The 26943-nt window shown below is 37.6% G+C and overlaps 7 protein-coding genes and 1 pseudogene across 7 annotated transcripts in view; 6 read left to right on the forward strand and 2 right to left on the reverse strand.

The window, feature by feature from the left end:
• Positions 1-193: 193 nt before the first annotated feature.
• Positions 194-1823, forward strand: LOC148912090 (uncharacterized; annotated as a pseudogene).
• Positions 1824-4147: 2324 nt separating this feature from the next.
• On the forward strand, positions 4148-5878 carry LOC148912091 (uncharacterized). The gene is made up of 2 exons (XM_089028341.1): positions 4148-4496; positions 5047-5878. Exons 1-2 carry the CDS (start codon positions 4312-4314, stop codon positions 5840-5842), a joined length of 981 nt encoding a protein of 326 aa, XP_088884467.1. The 5' UTR covers positions 4148-4311; the 3' UTR covers positions 5843-5878.
• Positions 5620-26943, reverse strand: part of LOC148912092 (G2/M phase-specific E3 ubiquitin-protein ligase-like) — a 42978-nt gene continuing 21654 nt past the window's right edge. The window contains exons 2-5 of the mRNA XM_089028342.1: positions 8746-9008; positions 8198-8331; positions 7708-7979; positions 5620-6439 (exon numbers count right to left, since the gene is read on the reverse strand). Coding sequence (XP_088884468.1) covers positions 6330-6439; positions 7708-7979; positions 8198-8331; positions 8746-8889 — 660 coding nt within the window. The 5' untranslated portion in view covers positions 8890-9008 and the 3' untranslated portion in view covers positions 5620-6329. The remainder of the gene's footprint in view (positions 6440-7707; positions 7980-8197; positions 8332-8745; positions 9009-26943) is intronic.
• On the forward strand, positions 11493-12517 carry LOC148912093 (G2/M phase-specific E3 ubiquitin-protein ligase-like). Its single transcript, XM_089027909.1, has 2 exons — positions 11493-11798; positions 12001-12517. The coding sequence occupies exons 1-2, from the start codon at positions 11549-11551 to the stop codon at positions 12240-12242; spliced, it is 492 nt and encodes a 163-aa protein (XP_088884035.1). The 5' UTR covers positions 11493-11548; the 3' UTR covers positions 12243-12517.
• LOC116295965 (uncharacterized) lies at positions 12522-15363 on the reverse strand. Its single transcript, XM_031703930.2, has 2 exons — positions 14583-15363; positions 12522-13351 (listed from the first exon to the last, which is right to left on the reverse strand). Exons 1-2 carry the CDS (start codon positions 15287-15289, stop codon positions 13201-13203), a joined length of 858 nt encoding a protein of 285 aa, XP_031559790.2. The 5' UTR covers positions 15290-15363; the 3' UTR covers positions 12522-13200.
• LOC148912094 (uncharacterized) lies at positions 15635-17383 on the forward strand. Its single transcript, XM_089027949.1, has one exon. It carries the CDS (start codon positions 15635-15637, stop codon positions 17381-17383), a length of 1749 nt encoding a protein of 582 aa, XP_088884075.1.
• On the forward strand, positions 23484-24461 carry LOC148912095 (uncharacterized). The gene has a single exon (XM_089027950.1). It carries the CDS (start codon positions 23484-23486, stop codon positions 24459-24461), a length of 978 nt encoding a protein of 325 aa, XP_088884076.1.
• On the forward strand, positions 24791-26601 carry LOC148912096 (uncharacterized). The gene is made up of 3 exons (XM_089027951.1): positions 24791-25145; positions 25311-25535; positions 25844-26601. Exons 1-3 carry the CDS (start codon positions 24791-24793, stop codon positions 26599-26601), a joined length of 1338 nt encoding a protein of 445 aa, XP_088884077.1.

Raw genomic sequence — 26943 nt, forward strand, 5'->3', positions numbered from 1 at the left:
ATTATCCTTTCCTAGGTGATCATCCATTAATGACGGCATTTATCCGGAAAATTCTTCTGTTCAATATGCATCCATTCAGGATGCTATACAATATATCAAATCAGTTGGCCCCAACTGCTTTTTGGCCAAGACTGACATTAAGAATGCTTTTCGGATTATTCCAGTCAATCCCCTCGATTATCCTCTTTTAGGAATGCGGTGGAACGATGCCTATTACTTTGATAAATGCATGCCTATGGGTTGTTCCAGTTCCTGTAAAGTCTTTGAAACCTTCAGCACTGCCATTGAATGGATTGCCCATCGCAAGCTTCACATTCCTAACGTATTGCATTTACTTGATGATTGTCGAGCTTTCCTGCGTCGTCTAATTGACTATTAATTGACTACTATCTAATTAACCCTAGGTGTTTATTCTCCACATCATTTTATTAGATTTAATCAATCCGTTAAGGAAGATTTGAAAGTTTGGCATTCTTTTTTCAAGTCATATAATTGTAAGTCATTCTTTCTGAAGGAGACTTGGGCCACTTCCACTAAGCTTAGTTTGTATACTGATGCTGCTGGATCTCTTGGCTTCGGTGCATTATTTGGCAACCACTGGTGCTATGGCCAATGGCCTGATAATTGGATTGGGAGAAATATTGCAATATTAGAATTTTATCCAATTGTACAAGACTACACCTCTGGGGTGCTGAGCTTCGCAATCAATGTGTTTTATTTTTTACGGATAATGAGGCTCTAGTCCATGTCATAAACAAACAGTCCTGCAGAGACAAGTCGCTCATGTTTTTTGTTAGAAAGCTGGTTTCTATTTGCCTTCAGGAGAACATTATGTTTAAAGCGAAACATGTTCGTGGCATACACAACGCATTGGCTGATGCTTTATCTCGCTTGCAGGTTTCAGCTTTCAAGCAGATGGCCCCAGCTTCCATACACTCAGACCCCACAGCGATCCCTCCTCATCTTCTACCGCAGCGTTGGGCAATATAGTCTCCACCCTTATCAAGTCAAGCCTTCAGCCATCTTCCATCCCTGTTTATAAGAGGGCATGGGGTCTGTTCCAACTCTTTTTAAGTACATATTTTCAGCGCGCTCTGACTTCTTTACCAATATCCCCTACCTTGCTAGCTCTTTTTATAGCTTTTCTTTTTGATAGGAGTTATGCACCCTCAACACTGCATACCTATGTTTCTGCCATAGGGTATTCTCATAAGCTTTATCTCCTACCAGATCCATCTAAAGCATTTTTCGTTTTGCAAATGCTCAAAGGCTACAACAAGGTGGGATTTCGTTTAGATAGTCGACTCCCTATTACTTTGCCCATTTTACAAAAGTTACTGTGTCTCGAAATCTCTAAGTACAAGACATCATATGAACGTGCTTTGTTCAGAGTAATGTGCTCCTTAGCCTTTTATGCCTTCCTGAGAGTTGGTGAAATGACATCAGTCTCTAGTAGTTCGGGGATTCCTTTACAGCTACAGCAACTCACTCGGCTAGTCAACACTGGCAATTCGGTTCAGGCACTTAAAATCACTTTCAGGGACTATAAGCATAGCTATAACCAGCCTTCATTTTCACTTAATATTTCACGTCAGCAAATTTGTTGTCCAGTTGATATTATTTTGGATTATTTGAAATTTCGTGGTTCCAACCCTGGACCTCTTTTTCCTGGATCCTACTCGGTATAAAGGGCATAGTTTCCGAATTGGTGCGGCGCCACATGCAGCCGAAAAAGGCCTGTCAGATGCTCAAATCCGCATCTTAGGGCGATGGAAGTCAGTGCCTTCTTGAAATACATTCGTGTTAACAGTAGGCATAACTAAGCATATTGAATTTCTACCCTGGTATCAGTTTGAGCAACAAGAAAATCTGAATGTTCTGCAGGGGCAGCATTCTATCTCTATATATTTATTCTTATTCATGCAACATTCTTTTGGGAATTGACTTGCAGGGGCAGCAGTTCCAACTGCATTAATTCTTGTATATCACTGTATTCTTAGTATTCATGTAACATGCCCTTGGGAATTGACCTGCAGGGGCAGCATTTCTTCATGGCATTAAACGTTTTATATATCCTGGCCTGATAGTTTAGGTTTATCAGATAATGTGGTGTGACCCGCATGGGCGGCAGATCGTCAATACAATTTTTCTCTACTCCCATTTTGTATTTTGTTGTGTTCTTTGCACTGCATTGCCTGGAGTTGGGCAGCATGATGGCATTTCCAATGCAATCATCCTTTTGGCGTTTTGATGCCCGCACCATTACTGGGCAGAACACTCTGCATTGTAAAAATCAATCATTAATTGTTTATGTCAATAAACAATATTTTCCCAAGCCATTTTACGCCAGTAGAAGGTGTGTATGTTTTTTCCCTTGCCCAGCAAACGCAGCTCAGGCAATGCAGTGTCTTTTCGTATCCATTGATACTGAGATAAAGACATAAAGGAAATATTTGCTTGCAAATAGGGTTTTTATGTCTTATAGAAGTTTTTGATATTTCATGGCCACTAGTGTAATTAATTATATAACCCGTGACGGGGTAAAGGGATTGAGGAATAAGGCATACCCCCCTATAATGCGATGCGTTAGTCACGTGGTCTAACACTCGCGGGGGTCATTAACCTTCTAGCTGTCACCGAGTGAAGACCAATTCTTGTCTGTGGCTCTGAACTGTTATTCTTTTTTCCCTCCTGCCTCACCTTACCCCCGTCCACGGTTTTCTTTGACTTCTAATGTTTTTGTAATTATTAGGGGCGTTTTGATGCCCGCACCTTTACTGGGCAGAACACTCTGCATGGTAAAAATTAATCGTTAATTGTTTATGTCAATAAACGGCTGGGGTTTATTTCCCCAAGCCATTTTACCCCAATAGAAGGTGTGTATGTTTTTCCCTTGCCCAGCAAACGCAGCTCAGGCAATGCAGTGTCTTTTCGTATCGATTGATACTGAGATAAAGACATAAAGAAACATTTTTGAGTGCGATTTTTCAAATGAATGAGTTTTGTTGAATTACCTAAAATTTAAAACTGTTAATTATATCGTCACTCTATAATCCCATATAAGCAACTATTTTATTATTTATAAATTATCTTTCCTGTACAAATTAAATCAACAAAGATTCTGAATCTTTCTTTCGTCGTACTCGACTCAAAGCTTTTTTTCATGCTGATAATTCTTCAACAAATACTTCTCATTGTGAAATTTTTCAACTCCTCAACCCACGTAAATCTAATTGGATTCCCCCCGAGGGCCAATTTGTATGGAACGCCAAGTGTTTCAAAAATACTTATGCGCCACCTATAAAACTTCTGTTGACATATCTAAGACTTCCTACAACATATATACAAGACATAGGTCTTAAAACAAAAGTTTCGACTAAATATAATACTTGTTTATAAATATATAAGACATCTATCTTAAAATGAAAGTTTCGAGGTCTCAAGGTAAAAGTTTCTATCAAATTAATACTTGTCCTGATAAATATACAAGACGTCTGTCATAAAATAAAAGTTCCGATTCAAATAGATACTTCTTGTCAATAGCTTTTCTCGGTATGTATATATATATAGTCTTTACATGGATATGTAAAATAAATGAGTTCATAAATGTACAAAAATATAATAGCAAAATAAACGGATATCTAACACTTACAAAAATATAAAACTTCTTTCCAGAAATACAACTTGTTGCGCAATTTGCTTTAGGAACCAGGCTCTTGCGGCCAAGTCCTTGTTGAGTCTGGGTTCTAATCCATAATGGCGACCACGGAGGACAGTACAGATATTATTCGCAGAGAGTTCCAACGATTTCTACTTGATCTTCCCTATGAACAACTTCGAGTAAACGCTCTTACGGACAAATTGGAGGTTGCCGATGAAATGTCTAGAATTGCACAAGGCATATGCTTTGGTTGTGTGTTGTTTTACAGCATTTTCGAGTCGCAGAATTTTGGAACGGAAGGAGCAGATTTGATGAGTCATTTGCTGCAACTACTAAACGTTTATGAGGAATTCCGGGCAAGATACCAAGAACGCTGTCAGTTCCTTGAAGAATGGGAAAACAACCAAAGCTTTCGATGTGAAACGTCTGGAAGCCGTGAACCTAGATCACGAGGCTGGCCACGTTTTGTGGTGTCCAAATCACAAATTCAGGCGTTGAGAGAAATTGGCTTTTCCTGGACAAAAATATCAAACCTGCTTGGTATTTCCAGGATTACACTACATAGACGGCGAAATGAATTAGGTATCCAAGAACAATGCAATTTTAGTGATATTACTGAGCAAGAACTTGATGTGTTTGTCAAATCTATTATGGACATCTCTCCTAATTCTGGAGAAGTAATGATGCGAGGTGCACTTCGTGGACGAGGAATCATAGTACAGAGGTGGAGGCTGAGAGAGTCAATGCTTAGAGTGGACCCACTACGAAAGCAGCAGATACAGCGGTTGCACATTAGAAGAAGAGTGTACAGTGTCGCTGGACCAAACAGTTTATGGTATGTTTATAGAGTAATATCTTGGGAACCTCGTATGTACCTCCTCATGAATATTAAAGCTTAAATTGATAATTACATTCACCAAACTGGCATTCTGCCTTTGAAACTCCAGAACATGATCTGCAGAACCGGGGGGTGGGAGGGGGCAGGGGTTACTGCCCCCCCCCCCCCCCCCAATAATTTGTCTGGGGGCCAGATGCTTTCTGGCTAACAACATAAACTCAGCAATTTCAGATATTTATGCTTTTCATAAAAACAATTTCACTGTGCCCCCCCAATAATTTTTTTGCTTCTGCCCCCTAATATGCAGAAGCTCACTAATACAAAAGTAACCAATAGAATATTTGCACTAGTATGGTGTCATTAACCTCTACTATAAGAATCCCTTGAACACTTTCTTTTGTTCACCATTTGTCTTGCTTTTCTCATGTAGAAATACAAATTTGAATAATAAAGAAAATTTGTGAAACCTGTTAATAGTGTTGAAAGGATGCCATCATGCAAATTAATGTCCTATTATATTTATTTAGCATTAATTTTTCTTCAACAGGCATTTGGATGGACATCACAAGCTTGTGAGATGGAGATTAGTCATACATGGTGCAATAGATGGTTTTTCAAGGACAATTGTATTCCTGAAGTGCAGCAACAATAATGAAGCAGGAACGGTATTAGATCTTTTTACACATGCAATTCATAAGTTCAATGTCCCATATCGAGTAAGATGTGACCATGGAACAGAGAACATATATGTAGCAAGGTGGATGTTGACAAGATATGGAGATACACATCACCCTGTAATAACTGGACTGTCAGTGCACAATCAAAGAATTGAACGTCTGTGGCGTGATGTTGGTGACTCTTTTGGAAGATACTATAAGAGCTTATTCTATTTTATGGAGGAACAGTTTATACTTGATCCTCTAAATGAAATTCACCTTTATGCATTGCATTACATATTCATACCAAGGATCAGTCGGTCTCTTGAAGAGTTTGTATTGCAATGGAATAATCATCCAATCAGAACTGCAGACTACAAATCACCTGTTCAAATATGGACTGAGGGTTTTTATCAAGGAGTAAATTCAAATCAGCCATCTATTAGAAGAGTTTTGGATGATGAGATTATTGACCCTCTCAACTATGGCACTGATGATAATGAGCCACAACCAGAACTTCAGACAGAAAATCACGTGGTAATTCCTCGTTCAACAGTATGCTTAAATGATCAAGACAGAATAGTACTAGAGTTAACTGTGAACCCTCTCCATGATGATGGAAATCATGGGATACATTTATTTCTTCAAACTGTGCATCTTATTACAAACTTCACAGATACTCCTTAATGGAAGGTACTGTATTATTATAGTAATAAAGCAAAATATAAGAAGGGAATCATTTGATGGACTATGAGTTATTAACTCACATCCATATATAGATCCTATTTTGGCAGAATCAAAATCAACAGAAACAACATGAACAACAACATATTGGCCTTACTTTACAAAGACCAAGTGTTAAATTGGGCCTATTGTAAACAATAATATCAGTATGTGAACTCTAACTCTGTAAATACCCAAATAAGAAGAGCTACCACCAAACAAGGGCAACAACCATAAAAATGCTCAGACTTATTTTGTCAAGAACACTCCTAACTGTGATGTACATTAATATGTACTAAATACAAATTAGATGCTACCAAAACCAAAACACTCTTTGAGCATGGAGATCCCAGCCTCGGTCATGTCTTCATATGATTGGAGGTGTGTTGGAAGTCTCAGGTGCAGGCTACATGTTGATGCTGTTGGGCGGCACTGACATCCTGGTGTACAATCACCGATGAAACTGACAGATCTTCTTAGAAAAACCAAGGGGAGGTACTTGACTGCATCCAGTAATAAATTTCAGAACATCTGTCAAGGAAACCTCATACTTTGACATGCCTGTTGGGTGCAATAAACAATATTGAAAATAAAGCCAAGTTATAAGTTTTTTAATAGGTAGTTGTATTTAAGTCTCACTATGCTAAAATATAGAATACATCATAGAGACAGAAAATAACCCTCAAAAACTCATTACTGTTCATATTATTAAGGTGCACTGCCAAACAGGTACATCCATTGATAAATAAAATTATATAATACTGGATATGAATAAGTTGAAAGTGGTTTTTATAATAGACCAAATCAGCTAAGGCATTGCTATGTTTGTTTCCATCCCATTCAAAACCTTTGGGAATGAGAATTTTTGTTGCAAAAAATTTCCATGCAAAATAGAAAAAAAAGCAAAAAACAAAAAAATCCTTTGGGGGGGGGGGGGGGACTCCATTATGAAGGCAGGGATGCTTGTCGAAAATTTTGAAAATAAACCCTTAGAGGCACCTGTATTATGAGATGATGGGCGTGGCAGGGATGAAATTTCACCCCTAAGAGGGGCCAATGGGCTTTTGGCAAATGTTGCATGCGTGATGTCATGCCCATTTCTGAATGGTTAAAGCATTTTGGTGTGCAAAACAAATCAATTTTGCAAAAATGCAAATATTGTACCTACAGAAATCGACTTTTAATGACAATTTTTCCAAAATGCAGACCAATACATGGTATTACATTTATGTGTTAGATAATAATTTTGCCCTATGAAAATTCTAAATTTAAGATCCACAGTTTGCCTATTTTCCGTGAATTATACTATTTTTGTCTGTCTGTTTATATTGTTAGTAATTTTTTTGCCCAGTCAGAAGTTGACTGTTTTCTTTTTAATTATACTTTATGGAATTGAGGGTGGGTCAGGGAAAAAGTACAGAAATATTGATGTCATTAAAAAACAAACCCCATCACATGGAAAATTAATGACACTAAAATTATGGGGTTTTCCAAGTTTCAGGAACTACACACTTGTTAGCATGCTTTATAGAAATAAAGAAAAGAGAGAATGTTTTGAGGACAACTTCCCCATGTTTTTTAGATAAGAACTTGTCTTATTTATTAGGAATAATTGGTTCTTATATATATATGGTGCTTTATTGACTACATTTCTGCCTGAAGGTTATTATGCCACTTGTTCTTATATGTGGGTGTTTACTACACATTATCTGTGTATGATAGTGTACATCTATATCTATACCACCATAGTCTATTTGTGTAATGTTTGTAGCCTGGACAATCACACTGAAAATCAAAATTCTGAAGAAAGCATTTTAACTTCGAATTACCTTCATATTCTATCATGTGAAGGAAGTCACAGAAAGCTTTGTATGTGCGTATTTCAGCTTCCTTTAACTGTTGTGGAAGGGAGAAATCGACACACATCAGCCCAAGTAAGGAATCTGCAGTCAGATCTTCAAAGCTGTCCAAAGTGAACAACTTCTTCATCTCCTCTTTGTTTTTTGCTACTTCTTCGAGGACTTGAAATAACTGCAGCCCCTTTGCCATCTGACTCAACATTGGAATTTTTGGTTCAATATAAACCTTAATATATATTGACCTAGAAAAAATAATTATATATGTCACAAGTTTGTATATGTAACTGAATATTCCATTCCCTTCATTGATTTAATTCCATTCCTGAGAACAGAAAGGAAGTCTGATACTCCAAATAAGGGCAACTCATTATGGAGTACATGAATTATTATGTTTTATATATCATGGAACAAAAGCATGATTGGTTATGAATTGTATGTACTTTGATATGATATACCTTACCTTGCTAATTTACACTTGTTTTTCAGTTTCTCTCGTTGCGGAACTCCCCTATAGCCCACTTCACTTAAGATGTCCATACACTCATCTTCCATCAACACATCTTTCAGTTCTTCTTCTGTGTTTACTGCCATGATCTTGAACAAAACAATGTAAAACTAATTCTTACTTGCCTGCCTCATTTGTTTATTTACTGGTTCAATTCTCACACACTGCTGCTGATAATAACAGTGGCCATAACAGTAAAAAATTATAATTTTTGTTGGTCATTGGAGAGAAATTCACTGTTAGCTAAGAGAGAATGAAATAAGGTGAAGCCAAAAATCAATTTCTGGAATTTTCTTAAATAACAGGTAAATCTTTACTTCAAACATCAGCAATAATGATATAATTGTATCAAATCATTGGAGGTATTGGGTTTTTTTAAATCTCTATTCATAAAAAGGAAACATCCCAAAAATAAAATGTTAATAAATCATTTGTTAATAGTTTTTCTTTTAATCAATGTAATGGAAATAAGACAAGTTTAAGAAAAATTCATTCCATGTTACCTTCTGAGCCACTGCCTTAAACTGACTTTCTTCCATTTTTTCTATTTCTGCTACAACTCCATTAAGGCCAGTGGAAAGGTAATCATAAACCCAAGGAGCAAGAAAGTTTGGGGTTGGTCCACCTTGGGCAAGAGACATTGCCATGAGCTCTCCAGCTATTTCAAAGCTTCCCTCTGTCAAAGCAACAGTGCTTTCACATGGCACATATCCACCATGTTGCTGTTCTTCAATAAAAAGTCTTCTCTTCACTTGTTGAAGAATTTCTATGATAGAATGAAAAGTAATTAATGACTTGTCAGAAAGTAAAGAGGGTGGGCTATAAATAAGCAATTTTCAAAAATTGAAACAGTGGTGATCCACCATTGTTTTAAAGCCTGTATTATAATTGTTATGACCAGCCCTTAAATAATGTCCCCAAAAATGGATGAATAAGCTGCAATGATATATAAATGTTTATTATCATTCATCATGGGTGGCCAAGTGGTGAGAGCGCTGGCTTGTGACCCGGGTTTGATTCCTGCTCTACTGGTCATATGCGAACTAAGTTTGTTCGATGTGTTGTTATCTCTCATGTGACAAGGGTTTTTCTATGGGTTCTTCGGTTTTCCTCCTTCTTTCTTTTCCTGTGTGTTGCAAATATTGAATATAGAGGTAGTTAGTGTGAGAGTCATCTCTGAATGAGGCATGTACTTGGAAGAGATGAAGAAAAGTTTTTTGAATTTTTTCTTCACCAGTCTAATATTTGTTCGAAATCTGTTTTTTATTTAAGATTCATATTTCATAACAAAATATGGACAAGGGATTGTATACAAGGTAAAGTGCCCAAAGTGTGGCCATGAAGTTGACCTACACTCTGCTGGCACATTCACCAGTAACTCTGGCTGTATGAGGGTTTATGCCGATGATGAAGAGTTTGTCTGCCCCAAGTGTTCTTACACTGATTCAGGAAATAGCACAAGTAAGTTCACAAATGTCAGTAAAACCCTGCATATAAGAACCAGTGGGTTAAGAACTACTAGGCTAGTGCTTTTTAAACATCAATTATAAATGACAATTACACAAGAACCTCTATATGAATTGTCATCAGCTAGCACAGAACTTAATGAGTACATTCGCAATGTCTAAATACTGTGGTATGGAGTATTTTTATGTGACATAATTGTAATGAAAACACTCACAAAATGCCAGAGGTGTATAGGAATGTACCCTTGTCATGACTAGCAAATAAAAAGCCACTTTTTCCTTTGCACTTGACTTTATTCACTGGCTTAGACTTGATTATGCTACAAACAGGAATGGTGTTGCTAGAACTAATAGCGTTATTCTGGAATGTTGCAAGTACTACTTTCAGTCATATATTACTACCAATGTATTGTCCTTGAGTATACTGTGTGATAAAAGGTTCAGGTTCATCCAAACCTTACTATAATTCTAGTATGCTCTTTCCACTTATTGATATTGGTTTTACAAAGATTTAAGATTAAGGGGAGATGAGGTCATGTGAACTTAGTGCAAGTAACCCATTGTAATTTAATAAAAAAGGAAAATTAGATAGGTAGGGTCTTCAGTCACTTATAGTATAACTTTATAAGTTTATTTCAATTCATTACCATTACTTTCAGGAAATGATCTGGTCAGATGGAACACTGTTGACAGTGGCGAAGAAGACAGTCTAGAAAACATTCTTTTGAATATCAGTAGCAAAAAGGACCCACCATTGAGAATTACTATCAGACGAGAAACCATCCTTGCTGATAGTGTTCCATTCTTCAAGAAAAGGGCGTTCGATTACAGCAGTCATGTCATGGTTACCTTTGAGGGAGAACCAGCACTTGATGGTGGTGGCCCAACTAAAGAATACTTTACCCTTCTAGTTAATTCATTGTTATCTCCATTTGCCCCAATAAAGCTGTTTGAAAGTGGAGGGACATTTTCACTGCCAATGCACAATACAAATGCAGTACGAGCAAGCTTGTTTAAGGTGGCAGGTAGAATGATTTCCATGAGCATTCTTAATGGAGGGCCAGGATTTGCACATCTACCACCAGTGATTTATGAGTACCTGTTATCTCCAAATGATGAAAACACAATTGCAGACATTACCAAGGATGATGTTACAGACTATGCAGTGATTCACACTATTGAGGAGGTTTGTTTTTGTTTTTTTTGATTATCGTATAAAATAAATTATGAGCTTCTGTTACACATGCATGTAGACATAACATATTTGTTTAGTTAACTACAATTCCAGTTCTGTTTGCTTTGGTTGCATAAAATGCAGCAATTTTATTGTAGGATAACATCAGTCTCCTCAAAATCTGTCTTAATTTTGGTTCACACTGGCAGCATAACAACATAATGCTGTTATAATATGTTGGCTTGTCGTTAAGCAATAAGTTGACTCTCTTATTAATTTGAACTGCCACCAAATCGCCCCCGCTCTCTATAAGCCTGCTAAATAGGCATTGTTTATGGGAGGGGTTTCTTTGTGTGTGATTGTGGGGCGGGGGGATGAATACTTAGAACCTATTATTATTTGTTAAAAGAATGGGACAAAGCAAAAAAAAAAAAAGGAAGGAGGGGTTTTTGAAAACCTTAAAGATCAATGACAAAGAAATAAATGATCCCTTATATATGTAAATTCGAAATGAAAATTAATATAGATATCTGACATTTGAAATTTTGATGTCATCAGGCTTAGATTAACTGTGCTACACTGGACAACATAGTCATGGTATATACAAATCACCAACGTTTATTGGCTGATTCTGGGTACCTCAAAGTCCTACATATAGAAAATAAGATGGAGGCAATTACTGCTCTTTGCTTGCATTCAGTAATTCTATCTAGAAAAGCAGAGATTGATCAGTTCGCCACAGGACTTGGTCCTGTTTTAGAAATGGCAAGAAAACATCCTGTTCAGTTCAAGAAGCTTTTTGTCAGTTGTAACAACACATCAAATATTACAACTGAAGAATTCAAAGATCTAATCATGTTTGAAGATGTCAATGACAAAGTAAAACAGTTTTTCATACAATATTTGGAAGAAGAAGGTAAGATTGATGACAATAAGAAAAATTTAAGTGTAAGCAATTTCACACAAAATTATTGACCTTGTTTTTCTACTATATACATTTGTAGTGTCGTATATAGCACTCATTTGGAAAAGCAGCCCTGCGATCATGCTAAAACATCAAATCCAAAGAACTATGAGTGCTGTATGATATGACTAACAATGTCTTTCTTTATTTTCAGCAACTAAGTTGGGAGATTTATTAAAGTTTTGCACAGGGGCTAATGTGATCCCTCCACTTGGTTTCCACAACCCTGCAAAAATCACAGTTCTGCAGCTTGGTCCAAAAGATGGTCCTCTCCCTAATGCAAATACTTGCCCTCAAGAGTTAGAACTTCCAAGTGTGCATGACGATTACACTAGCTTTAGAAATGCTATTGACATAGCATTGGAAAATCAAAGCACTGGTTTTGGCATTTTTTAATCCCTGGGTTTACACTAATGTGTAATGAGTTTTTGTGTTATAATCACCCAGGGGATGTACTGTGGGGTAAAGTTACGGGGAGGGTCAGACAGAGCTTCATATTGAAACTAAAAAAATACTCGAACCTGAAAGTTTACACCCAAATGAATACTGTTCAATTTAGCATAATGTCATTTCAAACCTAAATAACCTCACATATTGCAAAGTCTACTGTATATCCACAAAATAAAACTTTTTGGGTGACATGCATTTTAAAGTTTACACAAACTATATTGTTAATAAACTGCGTGATATGCCCTGTGATTACGAAAGGCTCCTGTTTGTTTTAAAAATAAACTCTTTTTTTATGCTAAATAGATTATGACGATCCTATAGTTGGATAATAATAGCCCATTGATGGATTACAAGGCGATAATGCATGACCACATAATTAACTACAGCTACCAGAATGCTTTGCCCACTTTCTTTTGCAATGGAATTGGTAATTATTAATTACTAATAATTACGTGATTAGTAATGAAATTAAGAAATCATTCATTGTTACCAATTATCTCTCTTACAATGTTACAGACAGCACAATACAACTCAATTCCATGATGATAGTCATTGGAAACTGGGTTAACATCACTTATGAGCTGGGAAATCTTATCCTCCGTAAGGTGAATGGTAGATGCAGGTATTTCAACATGGTTACTGGTTTGAAGCTCAGGCATTGATCCATCATCATCAACACCATAATCCTGATTACAATTCTGTGGGTTGAGCATGTCTCTTACAGTCATATAATCTGACTGGGCAAATCTGTAAAAGCCCTCTGTCCACCTCTGTAAAGGGGTATATCCACCATCACCAGAGAGTGAGTGATTGTTCCATTGCAAAACAAATTGTTGAATAGCATTATTTATGCGTGGTAAATAAACATAATGTAAAGCAAACAAATCCACTTCATCATCACGATTTAGAAGTTCAACTGATTCCAAATAAAAGAAAATGTTTTTAAAGTATTGAACAACATAATTATGCACATCACGCCAGATCTGGAAAATCCATCTATGGAACCATGAATGACAATTCGCCACTGTATCAATTTGTGGTGCCCATCAAGGTGCCTGCAAAATATGTAATACAGTGTATATAATCAGCTAAGGTTATTTTATAAACATTACTTGTACTTACATATATGTTATTTACCGGCCAGGAAGTCCGGATAGGGAAAAACTGTGCCCGAGGTCTGGAATATACGGACCGAGGGCACAGTTTTTCCATATCCGGACCGACTATAGGACGGTAAATAACTTATTAATTTTTTCCCGTATTGTTTTTACTTGTTTTTGTAATCGTTTTGTTTTGTCGTTTAGTGGCAAAGGATACCGGACCGCGCGCGTGGGCAGATACTGACAAAATACCGCCCGCTCAAACAGCCAATCAGAACGCACGATTTTTTAGGATACCGGACCGGAAAAAAATAATAATAGATACTAAATACTAGTCTTGTGGTTTCAAAGTATGTCTAAAAAGAATTTCCTTTAATAATAATAATACAGTAATTCCTTTTTGTATGTTGCAAAAAACCACATGAATGATCTAATAAAACATATTTTAGGCACCTTATTGTGGTCACCCTACAAAAGTTCCATAAAGTTAACCAATCAGATAATTAACACGTTTCACAGCTGGTATTTGTTTTGAAAAGCAAATACAACAACAAATTAAACATATCCACAGTACTTGGGAAATTCTGGTTATTAATTGCAATTGCAATCTTGGTTTATAAGATGGCTAACATGGGATACTTCTATATAACATTTGTACAGTGGCCATGATATTAAAGGCGTGCTGTAAACTAAAACTTTTTTTCTTGTTTCATACATAATTTAGATGTGAATTAATGGTACAAGCCATCAAATACATCACTACAGTGTTAATGGTTATAAAATAATACAAGAAATTAAAATTCCTACTATAACCAGTCGTTCTGGTGGTAGGATGCTTTAAAGTGTGCATCGTACTAGTGTTTTGGTTCCAGCAATCAGTTAATAACAGGCAAATATAGTACATGTAACCAGATGAACTTGTTAGCTTATAAATTATTAAGACCAAGGTATGTGTTATAAGCCAGAAATAAATATGGCTGTGAGAAAACCATATCAAGGCTAATAATGGCTACTGCAACAAATTCAGTAATTAAGCTTATTTATGAGTATATCATATTTTAAGGGGAAACACTCTTTTTTGTCCATGAGGTAAGTAGGCCTCCTTAACTTTTAAGGGGAATGTACTTATGGACAAAATGATTGTTTCCCCTTAGAATAAGTTTTTACAGTGTAGCTATATTCTTACCACAATGCATTTGGAGTTGGAACTGAATATGCTCTCCTCTTGGTGACTGTTTTCCTTCTGAGCTCTCGCCCAATTGGGTCCACACGAGATATTGCCTCTCTTAGTCTCCATCTTTGAATGCGAATCCCTCTTCCCTTGAACCATCCCATCATCATACGTTCTCCCGAATTGTGTGACACTTCCAGAACATGCTCCACGAGACTGTCCAATTCATCATTCGTGATATCCGAAAACAGTACAGCATGCTCAGATATATTGTACTCCTCTCGCCTACGTTTGACAGTCTTCTCCGATACACCCAGCATTCTAGCTATAGCCGTCCATGAAAAACCCAGTGACCTCAGCCCTTCTAGCTGTTCACAAGGAATTTGGAATTTTGGTCGACCTTGACCAACACCTGGAACTGTGGGGCAAGAATAATGCGACTCATCTCCTTCCTTTTCAGAGAATCGTTCTTCAAACAATAAAATATATTCCTGAATTTCTAGGATTAACATATAAACATTCTCGTGAATAAAATTTCGGTCTTGCTCGTTCAACGGTAGTTGTCTGGTTGCAACAACTAAAGCGATGATAACTTTAACACAGTTATTCCTGAGTTTCCCGGCTGTCTCTCTATCGCTCACAAAAATATTTCTTCTCACTTCGTCGCAGATTTGTTTTCCAATGTGTAAAATGTCAAGAAGAACAACCAAGTCGTCCGCCATCTTTGTTTAATGACTCGGGTTGATGCCCGCTGGTCAATAATACCGCAGTCTCGACATTTTCTGTGCTGCTGACCACAGATCGCAGGCGTCAATAAAGTCATATATTTCGACAAGAAGTTTTATATTTCTTCGACAAGTCTTATATTTTTACATGAAGTCGTATATTTCTTTGACAAGTCATATATTTTGACAAGAAGTTTTATATTTCTTCGACAAGTCTTATATTTTTACAATAAGTCTTATATTTCTTAAAACAAGTTTCATATTTTGACAAGAAGTTTTATATTTCTCAAAATAAGTCTTATCTATTTGATACAAGTATTTTTGTCCGGTTTGGCGCGCCATATGCTGTTTTCGTTTGGCACACCGATCTGTACAAAGAAGAAGCTTTACCTTGAAATCAACAAAGACCTCACACCCACCTACCAGCAAACTGTCAAAGACACTATTAACTCTTTTATTTCTGACGGCAGTCTTCCAGCTACTGCCAACAATCTTATCATTAACACTCCTCGCACCTCTCATGTTTACTTTTTACCTAAAATTCACAAACCTAATAATCCTGGCCGTCCTATTGTATCAGCTTGTAGTTGTCCCACCGAACTTATTTCTAGCTTTCTTGACTCTCTTATGTCACCTATCGTTCAGACTCTACCCACCTACATTAAAGACACTAATCACGCCCTCGGAATTTTTAATGACTTTCATTTTCAAAATTCTCAATCCAGGTTTTTATTTACTATGGATGTTAAATCTTTATATACCGTTATTCCTAATGATGAAGGTCTCAATGCTCTCAAACATTTTTTTGATCATCGCACCGTTTTAGAACCAAGCACTCCTACTTTATTACGTTTAGCTGAACTTGCTCTCACCCTTAATTGTTTTTCCTTTGGCGACCGCTTTTTTCGACAGATTAACGGTGTAGCTATGGGCACCAAAATGGGACCTAGCTATACTAATTTATTTGTTGGCTGCATCGAGCAACAGATTTTTGATCTCTATCCAGGCATTAAACCTGAACTTTTTGGTCGCTACATTGATAATTGTATTGGTGCTACTTCTTGTTCAAAACAAGACCTAGATTCTTTTATTCTCTATGTCAATTCTTTTCACCCAACTCTTGAATTCACTTGGGACATTAGTGAAACTTCTGTCACATTTCTTGACATTTCTGTGAGTATTTCTGCTAATCATCTCAATACCACTATTCATTATAAGCCCACAGACTCTCATTCATATTTACTTTATTCCTCCTCACACCCTAAACACACTCTCAATTATATTCCTTTTTCGCAATTCTTACGTTTGCGCCGTCTTTGTAGTGACGACACTGATTTTTCTCACAAATGTCAAGAAATGCGTTCCTTTTTTCTTAATCGTGGTTACCCTATTACCATAATCGACCGTGCTATGCTTAAAGCTTCTTCCATAGATCGTAACACTGCTCTCACCCCTAAATCACGCAATTCTAACCTTAACCGCATTCCATTCACTATTACTTACCGTCCTATTAACAACTCTATCAAACCTGTCATTAATCGTAATTTCAATTTACTCAACTCTGATCCCACCACGTCCAACATTTTCAAAGAACGCCCTCTTTTTTCGTTCAAAAAGGACCGTAATTTACGCTCTTCCTTAGTTAAAGGTGTACTTCCTTCTAATAAAGAACCCGGTACTTTTCGCTGCTCTCGCAAACGTTGCTACACTTGCCCCTTTGTTGCTTCACAAACTTCTATTAAAGGTCCCAAATCCTCCTTTAATATTACAGATCATTTTGATTGTACTTCTTCTAGCGTCATCTACTGCATTCAATGTTCACGTTATAACATGCTCTATGTTGGAGAAACTGGCCGCCGATTAGGTGATCGTTTTAGAGACCACCTTTACGACATTCGCAAGAAAGATTTATCTAAACCAGTTGCTTGGCACTTTAACTCTGCTAATCAATCTGAGCTTAATGCTATTGCTTTTGGTCTGCGTTTAACCCACGGCAGCAACAATCATCGTAAAACAAAAGAAATGCGCTTAATTCATTCACTTGACACCGTTAATCCCCACGGGATGAACGAACGCTTCGCTTATAATTAAGTTATTTCTCACCTATTGTTGCTTTCGATCCTTTTGTTTTCCTTTGTTTTATGGCTTGCTTTTTTCTTATTGGTTTGTTTTCTCTCTCCTCTACTATATAAACATCTCTCTCACTCTTACTTTCTATTGACTCCGACGAAGGACTAACGTCCGAAACGTCAGTTCCTATTTTTACTACGGTGAAAAACTAATCAATCTACGATAACTGTTTCATTAGAAACACAGACGCAGTCCACGCTAGTGTTTACTAGCTATCATGTACAAACTAAAGATTAGTTTGGATTGTTTCCATTCGCATTTTTCTTGGGAAAGCTGAAATTGTCCAATTGATTAGTAATGGGATAGTTTTTATCAGGAGAAACAATAGAAATTGACTTTGAACCAATAAGCGCGCGACTTTCGCTTGCCGGCCGGCCTTGTTTACTTTTTTTCGTCTTGTAATGTTTTTCAAAATGGCGGAGGAAGTTGTAAATTGGGATCTTTTTGAAGACCTTTTTAACGTAAACAACGATAATATGGTTGACGTGGAACTTCTCCAATCAATTAACAGATTTCCCGAAGTATCTGAGGATAGTTTGAATGGAATGCGCCAGAGAAATGTTAACAAAAACACGAAGAAAAGTACCGCCACTTGGATGGTTTTGCACATTGCAAACAACTTAGGTATTAAGAAATGTATTGTAATTAGTTTTTTAAAAGATACTGCAATGCTTTTGGTTTTTATAATTTATTCCCTTTCTAGTTTCAGCTTCAATCAACAATTTCCAAAGTTGAATTCTAAGTATTCATAAAAATATATTACTATCAATTGCATATTAGGGGTATAATTTTATATTCCCAATAACTTAATACCCCATTTTTGAAAATCATTTTCCACCATAAACAACTTGCTGATATTTTTACCATTTAAGTAGTATTTTTATTACAATAAAATTGCCTTCAGCAACACAGTGACTTCTAATGTGCTATTTATTTGTTATTCTTACAACAGTATCAGTTTTAGACTGATTCCATGTGTTTGTTCCAGTTTGCTCTCTTTCCGGGGAAACTATGACTCATAGAACCAGTCTAGTATAGTTTGGGATGATATAATTAATCTAAAATAGGAATACATGCTGTCCAATTTGGAAATAATTGAATTCAAAAAATTCCTCTGACTGCCAAATTGAACTCGGCCTATCGGCCTCGTCCAATTTTGTCAGTCCTCGGAATTCTTTTCATCCAATTGTTTCCAAATTGGACAGCATGTAGTCCTATTACAATACTAATTATGCTGATTATTTGATTACTGTAATAATTGCTCTTATATATTGCACCATTAAGGCAAGGATCAGAAGTACAGGTACAGAAAGTTTAAATCCTTTAAAATACTTGTGCTTATACTTAGAGTCGTTAAAAGCCTGACTGTGGTCTAAGTTGTGCCTTTTACATATTGCGTTTCCATGCAATGAAATTTTTAATTGATGGAAATGTCATGTTGCGAAATACCGCCAAGACAAAAGTTGCGACGAGTCAACTGCCATCAATCAAACACCTCATTCTACTTGGATGTACTCAAACTCATTGCAATCGCTTTCGAAACTTTCCTTCATGATATCTGTTTGAGAAAGTTTGATAGGAAAGCCAACTCACTGATCCAAACGTGTATAAATGGCGTCAACATGAATGATCGACGGTAGTCTATTGCGAGCTACACGACTCGATTTGTGTCTAGGGTGGCCGCGTAGTAATTCAAACGGCGGTAATATGAGTTGTATTGCCAACACTAGGCTTGTGTTTTCCAAGTTGATGAAAAATACTAATGATGGTATATTGAACTGAGTAGAGTGCAATTTGGTCTGAAATCAAACGCGCGATTACAAAATCGCACGACCGCGTATTGGGAGTGCGATTTGTAATTGCAAGTTTTATTTCAGACCAAAATTGCATGACACGAAGTTCAATTACCACTTAATCGTATTCTTTTTGTACGCAAGAAAAAGACACAATAAAGAGTGCAGAATAATCAATTTAATGTAGTAGAAGAACTAAATGCGAACAAAAAAACACCTAAAAAAACTTTTTTATTTTTTTTATCACATAGCATGTACTTGTTGACTTTTAGCAGTAGCTATGTCACTCACAAAAACAGCTCTACTATATTACACTTTATTTTGTTGTTTACTCTATTATACTATTAAGCGCACTAAATACCTGTGAACAATGTGTAACTATAAGATTGCATAATTACAGCCAATTGATGATGATTCATGTGGCAAACATATTCAGCAGTATTATAGTTGCATTTATGTAAATTAATGGGCTTATTGCACAGTTATGGCAATCAGTTTGTTATCCAACATTTTTATTAGGTTTCCTGTGGAAACTCGAAATAATGGCTCACAGCAAGATTTCCAGAAGGTTGCTGGCCTTGGGGTGGGCCATAGGTAGGACCATGGGTAGGCCATGGCCTAGTCCCAGGGTTTATATACATCCACGTATACACTGCATGGAAAGAGCATATCAAATTCAAAGTGCAAAAAAGGTTAATAACTAGCGAACATATTGAGTGATTTTTCAATCACAATCAAATACTACAAGCTTTGCATTGCATAATTTCTGGGGCCCGCCTTGCTTGGCAGTCATAAGCTAGAGGTTATCACATAATTGACCATGCACATTACTTTAAGCGAGCAAACTATAACAACAACAGTGTAAGAAAAATATTTTAATACTGGCGAGTTTTGAATTCACATCTTGTTGCAAGGAAATAGATCTCAAAAAATTAACCATTGATCAAACTTAGAGAATATGATCTTAAATTTAATGATTTTGATTTTCAAAAATCAACATTTTTTGTGAAAACCAGCTTCTTGGTAGGGCAATAATTGCCAGCTATATAACGAACAGTAATCATTTATCTGGTTTAACTAATTTTTTTCGTTACCCTATGATTTAACTCTGCATGCAGCATGACACGCATAAATCATGTTATACCTATGGAGCAGCAAAGTAATCAAAATGAAAGAAATTTAATTAATCACAGAATTTAAATTCCTCTCTTTAATTTTTTCTGCAGAGTTTTTTTCAAGAATAGCAGTGATACCCTTTAACAAAGTGGCAAAAGAACAAAGCATTAAAAGTATGTTAAACTTTCAGAGTGAAATAAAACGACTCATAAACAAAGTGGTCCAGAGGGTTGCAGAAGATCGTAAAAAAGCTGGGGTTAAAAGGTGTTAACTTCCCCCTTGTGATGAAGTGGATGGTTGATGCTGTTATTCCTAACCACAAGGAAAATCATGTCCTTGGGAAACACCTGCACGTCTGTTAATGAGAATCTGGAGACTAACCATGGAGAAGAAGTAAACCAACAAAGCTGAATTTCTTTTGACATATTTATCCTACAGTAAAAACATTGTGATGAAAAACACCGACGTTTCGATGTCATACAACAGTGTTTTTCATCACTTCTTTTTACTGTAAAAATTATCCAATAAGTGTTTGTAAGCCGAGTTAAGATTCATGATAGTTATGATTCATCAGCTTTTTAATTATAAATCAAGCCACAGCATTAACTGGCTTGGTAGTTCTGTAGTTTATAAAGAAGAACGATGGCACCAGAGGAAATGGCTGGAGGCATGGAAGATTGCTAATGAATCACATGCTCTCTTTAATAGAGACAGTGGAAGAACATTGCCTGATAGCTATCGTAGCTTGATAGGCAATTAAGATCATATAGCGTATCTTAATAGACAAAAAAAAAATTGCGCACGCAATTAATTCTCCCTTCGTAACACGCGCGCTCCTAGCAACTGATACATTTAACTATAGCACGCGCACATTGTTATGTTGCGTGTTTCTTGTAAAACCGTCACAACCGTTTGCCCTGATGGAGAGCAAGATGCTCGAAAGCTTGGCTTGATTTATAATTAAAAAGCTGATGAAACATAACTATTATGAATTATAAAGTAGTCTACTTTCATCATCAGGTATCTGCAGCATGCATAATACCTAACTGACAGGCAAGTGGTCTGAATGAAACTCCACAACTATTAAATAAGTGAAAAAACGTCATGCCAGAATCAGATAAAAATGCCAGTTGAATTTTGAAAGTTGCACGTTTTAGGTGAAATATTTTTTGTATGTTCTATTTTCAAATGACAGCGTTCTGGCGAGTAGGTTTATGTATACTGCACGTGACAGTGACATACAATCTTTATCTTTCATCTGCTTTTTGTAATTGCATGGAAACTTAGCATAGAACACCTGCACTTGCTTATCAGCTATATACACACAAGCACAATACAGTTTGCATAGGCATAGGGGCTAGCTAACTTAATATAGTAAGAATCTTGAATTAGGGCTATTAATATCTTTCATTAGACTGATTTAGCATCGGGACGGCAACGCCGAAGACGACGTGACAGCGCGCGGTTTGGACTGGAAATAGCGGTTTTTCACTTCCGGTTTTCGAAGCGACGTCCTACTTGTCTTAAATGCGTTTGCAGTCATTTGACGTCGCGAAGAAAACGTGAAAAGTTAGTAGTCTTTTATTTACTTTTAAAGCCTAGAAGGGGACATAATTAAGCAAATGTTTGACTTAAAATACTTGCCAATTAGTTCACTAGACAATTCGATTCGTCTACAATTCATTTTTCTTCACAAAAGGAAAGAAAATGCGTGAATAAGCTTTACTATAAAGCTAACGGCAAAATGTCACACAGCTTTTAATTTTTAAAACAGAACATTATGCTGACAGCATAATGACATTTATGTCGAAACATTATACTGTTGTTAGATCCGGTAATCCAACTAGATGAATCCGCATCTCTCAAGTCGACCAATAGGATATGATTACTGTTATTACGTAGCAGTACTTAAGGCGCGTCTTACTACCACGAGGCCTCTTTCCTATTATTCTCGCAGTCGAGCAAATTCACTGTAAAATTATCAGGCAAGTTATTTTACTTTTACACCTTAACTGTATTATGGCTGACAAGCGCATTCTTATTCTGGGACATTCCTTTATTCGTCGTCTCCACGACTTCATCGAACGTAATTCCGATCTTACCCCTTATTTTCATTGCGAGAATAATGTAATTGTAAGGTGGCACGGTGTTGGGGGCAGAACTCTCAAAAAACTTGTCCATTATGACCTACATGTTGTAAAGTCTTTTCGACCCCACATTGTTATCTTACAAATTGGAACAAACGACCTAACCCGTGCCAATCTTACCCCTGCTCTAGTGGGTTCTGGTATTGAGGATCTAGTTCGTTTGTTACATGACCAATATGGGGTTGAGCGCGTTTGTGTTTGCGAAACACTCTATAGGGAGGCGTCAACAGCTTTTAACCAAAATGTTGATATCTTAACCCGCTATCTACGCCTAGTTTTGGAGCCAATTCCTTATGCAATTTATTGGGGTCATAGAGGTTTCTGGCATACAAAGGCTAATTTCTACGCATACGATGGTGTTCATCTGAATAGCTGCGGACAGCGCAAATTTTATAGCAGTTTAAGAGGGGCAATTCTTAAAAGCCTCCGTTCATTCCATGCTTGTAATTGAGTGATCTCTTGTCACTACTTTTATTTTATCTGTTACGCTTTGAGTGCAGTCTTGTTTGCTAGCTAAAAATGTTAGACCGGGACCACACCCCTCCTTATCTTGACAGCAGTGTGGCATGTCAAGATTAGAATTACATGCGGTGTGGCATGTGGGGTTTTTAGTTTCTCGGTCTACAAGTTGCACAATACGTGCTTTGTTGTTTATGCTTAGCCTAACTGTGGGTGTTCAGAAACCATTTTGAGTGTACAATCCCTTGATCGCCGTCTTACGGTGTGTCCATTGCACTCGGTTTTCTGTTCTGCCCTTTTTCTAATTTATACTGTCACTCGGCGTACAGATGCTTTTAATATCGTATTACATACATTACGGCTTTGTCGGGTTTTTTAGATAATGCTGGACGGCGTTTGGCTCGCTTTCTGTATTCGCTTTTACACGTTGCCCTTCTCTTTTGTATGTTTTACTTTTCGCAAAAGCACAAGCGCTTAATTTATCTAGTTCGCGTTTTTGCGAGATAGTTTATGTATTTACACTTTTATCATGCACTTTGTTAAGTTATGCCTCCCACCAAGCGAGTGACTAAACACACGAGGCCATCAAGAGCTGATGCAATAGAAGTGCCAGCGCGTGATGTTCCTAGTTATCGGCCTGCAGGGCCCCTCACCTTGGACCTGGCTGCCTCTTTATCGACTGCGGTCACCAATGCTGTGCAGGCAGCCATGTCGCAACCGCGAGTTGGACAGGAACAGGGTCTCGTCCCCCCAATTGTAGAGGACGAGGTCGCTGATATTCGCACGAACAATGAGACACCAGGTATATCAACGAGGTCAGATCCGCGGTCATCCCAAGTCTTTACTAGTGCTGCAGTGACTCTGGGCTCGCACGTAACTTCTAAGATTAAATCCAAAATTTGGGCTAACGAGTATGTCGATTTTGGCGCCCTTCTTAATAACTCCCCTACACCTGAAAAATACTCGCTTTCAGTAGGGAAACCCTCCGAAAATTCACGCGACCCACAAATTACGCTGGAGCCCAGTCACCAGCCCAAGAAAGTTACTAGTATTGACTTATGGCTGATGGCTTTCCACACTTTTGTAGCCATTTTCTGTGAAAAATTCTCGGACCAAACCGCGCCATTAATGAAATACTGTGAGACTATTAGGGATATAGCTCACAAGTCAGGTGATTGGTGGTTTTCCGACGAGCAGTTTCGCTATCTCCGACAGTCTGCCCCCGACTCCTTTCCTTGGGACCAAATCCATTGGGAGCTATGGCTTGGGGCGGTAACAAATTTTCGGAAACCCCAACAAGGCGCCAAGAAAGGGCCGGCTAAGCGAAATCGTTTTCGCAATACTAACCCCCCTTTCCCCAAGGGAACGTGTTGGGCATTTCAGAGCGGAAAATTTTGTAAAGGGTGTCAGTATGAGCACGTTTGTTGCAGATGTGGTGGAAAACACTCCGCCAGCAATTGTACCAACGACAAACGTTCTCCTTCACACCCAGCCAGTAACACCAATAAAGGTGGCAAGGCTTGAAAATCTCTTGGACGGATATCCACGACCTTTAAAGTTTTACTTGTGCAACGGTTTTCGTTTCGGTTTTCGTATTATCTAAGTTGCGTAAGGAATGCGAAGCCGGTAGAATTGTTGGGCCTTTTTCGGTGCCTCCATTCTCTAATTTTCGGACTTCGCCCCTGGGTGTAGTTCCCAAGAAAGTTCCTGGGGAATTTCGTTTAATACACCATTTATCATATCCTAAAGGCTCTTCAGTTAATGATTTTATTCCCGAATTTTATTCCTCGGTACAATATGCTTCAATCGGTCAGGCAATTTCTGCCATTAAACGTGTGGGGGCAGGCTGTTTTATGGCGAAAACTGATATTAATTCAGCTTTTCGAATTATTCCAATTCATCCTACTGACTATCCTTTGCTGGGGCTCAAGTGGGATGGCATGTATTATTTTGACAATTGTCTACCTATGGGCTGCTCTTCTTCATGTGCCATTTTTGAAGCTTTCAGTACATCTCTAGAATGGCTCTCGTTGACACGTCTCGGTGCGTCGGCTGTGTTACATGTTTTAGACGATTTCTTATTCATTGCACCTACTGAGGATAAGTGTCGTACAGATCTCAATAATTTCATGGGCATGTGCGATTACCTTGGAGTCCCATTAGCTCCAGAGAAAACGGTGAGCCCTGAGACAGCTCTACAATTCACGGGTATTACTTTAGATTCTGTCAAAGGCGAGACCTAATTACCTGATGATAAGCTTCAAAAATGTCACACTCTTCTTCGTTCGTTTTATAAAAAGCGGTCAGTAACGCTAAGGGAATTACAATCCTTAATAGGCCTTTTAAATTTTACTTGCTCTGTGATCGTTCCAGGTAGCTCTTTCCTGCGCCGCATGATTGATCTTACCAAGGGTCGCCTTAATCCTTATCATCATATTCGTTTAACTCAGGAAGTCAAAAAAGATATTATCACGTGGTGTCAATTTCTAGACGCTTACAACGGCAAATCGTTTTTTCTGGGGGGAAAATGGGAGACGTCTTCTACCCTCGAACTATACACAGATGCCGCTGCATCACTTGGTTACTGGGCTATCTTTGGTAAGCATTGGTTTTGCAGTGCTTGGCCGGCTTCTTGGAAATCCTTTAACATCGCATTTCTAGAATTCTTTCCTATTGTTATTGCCATACGTATCTGGGGGTCAAATATGGCTAATAAGTGTGTTACGTTTTTCACTGACAACGCAGCAGTGGTTGAAATAATTAATCGACAGACCTCAAAAGATAAGATAATTATGATGTTGACACGTGACTTCGTATTAAGTTGTTTACGCCATAATATCTTATTTCGAGCACAACATGTGCCAGGTTTAAGTAATAGTCGTGCCGATTTAATTTCCCGCTTACAGGTAGACAAATTCAAACAGCTCATGCCCGACGCGGACGAGTGCGCTACGGCGATACACGCGAACCTTCTGCCGGAGAGTTGGTCTCTAGCTTAGGTGTTCTCTTACGCTTGGCTTTGTCTAAGGGCTCTCGTGCTTCTTATCGGCGAGCTTGGTCGGTTTTTAGTACTTTTTACCAGAGATTCTACGGATCTCCTCAACCAAATTTACCTCTAAAGCCTGATGTAATAGCTTTGTTTATTTCATACCTTTTGGCTAAGAAATTGGCTTGTTCCACTATTTCATCATATTTATCCGCGATCGGATATTTACACAAGCTGCAAGGGCTTCAAGATCCGACAAGAGCATTTTTAATTCAAAAGCTCGTGACAGCTTTAAATCGTCGGCGTCTGTTTGATGTACGGTTGCCAATCACTCGCCCACTGCTTCACAACTTAGTACAGGCCCTCAGACATACCAACTCTTCTGCATTTCAAAGAGTTCTCTATTCTGCTATGTTTTTGCTAGCCTTTTACGGGTTTTTCCGTGTAGGAGAGTTAGCTGCCAAGAGTGCACAGTCTAGAGACACAGTTGTTCAATTTAATGCTTTATCTTTCCTGATGACCCAAGGTAATCTCCACTCAGCTAAGATTACCATCATTGATTACAAACATAACACGAGGCGCCGGCCTTTTGACGTGTTAATCGATCGTGAAGATTCCCAGCCATTCTGTCCCATCATATCTCTCTCACAATATTGTCATCTTAGAGGAGGGCTTTAAACTTTACGCTAATGTTATATTCTGTTCTAGCAATCTGCGGAAAATGTAGAGAAAAACATACCAACTTGTTAAAATTAAACTCATGATGTCTAAATACAGCAGACCTTTTTCAAGATTTTACTTCAAAGGGCGTGCCTGAATTGAACCTCAGACCAAGGTAGTCATATGTTTATCTCAATTTCTCTAGCTATGACCACTGTCTTAGAGCTTTTTACTTTTTATAACGCTTTCTGTACTTATAAATTTACAATTTGTAACTGTGAACACGAGAAATAAACGACTCCATAAACCTAAAACTACCGATGTCATATTATTCCACAGGATACCCAAGGATATGAACGA

The sequence above is a fragment of the Actinia tenebrosa genome, unplaced genomic scaffold (assembly GCF_029948245.1).
Source record: "Actinia tenebrosa isolate PJP-AT-01 unplaced genomic scaffold, QUT_ActTen_1.0 PGA_scaffold12__29_contigs__length_12842862, whole genome shotgun sequence".
NCBI classification, from domain to species: Eukaryota; Metazoa; Cnidaria; class Anthozoa; order Actiniaria; family Actiniidae; genus Actinia; species Actinia tenebrosa.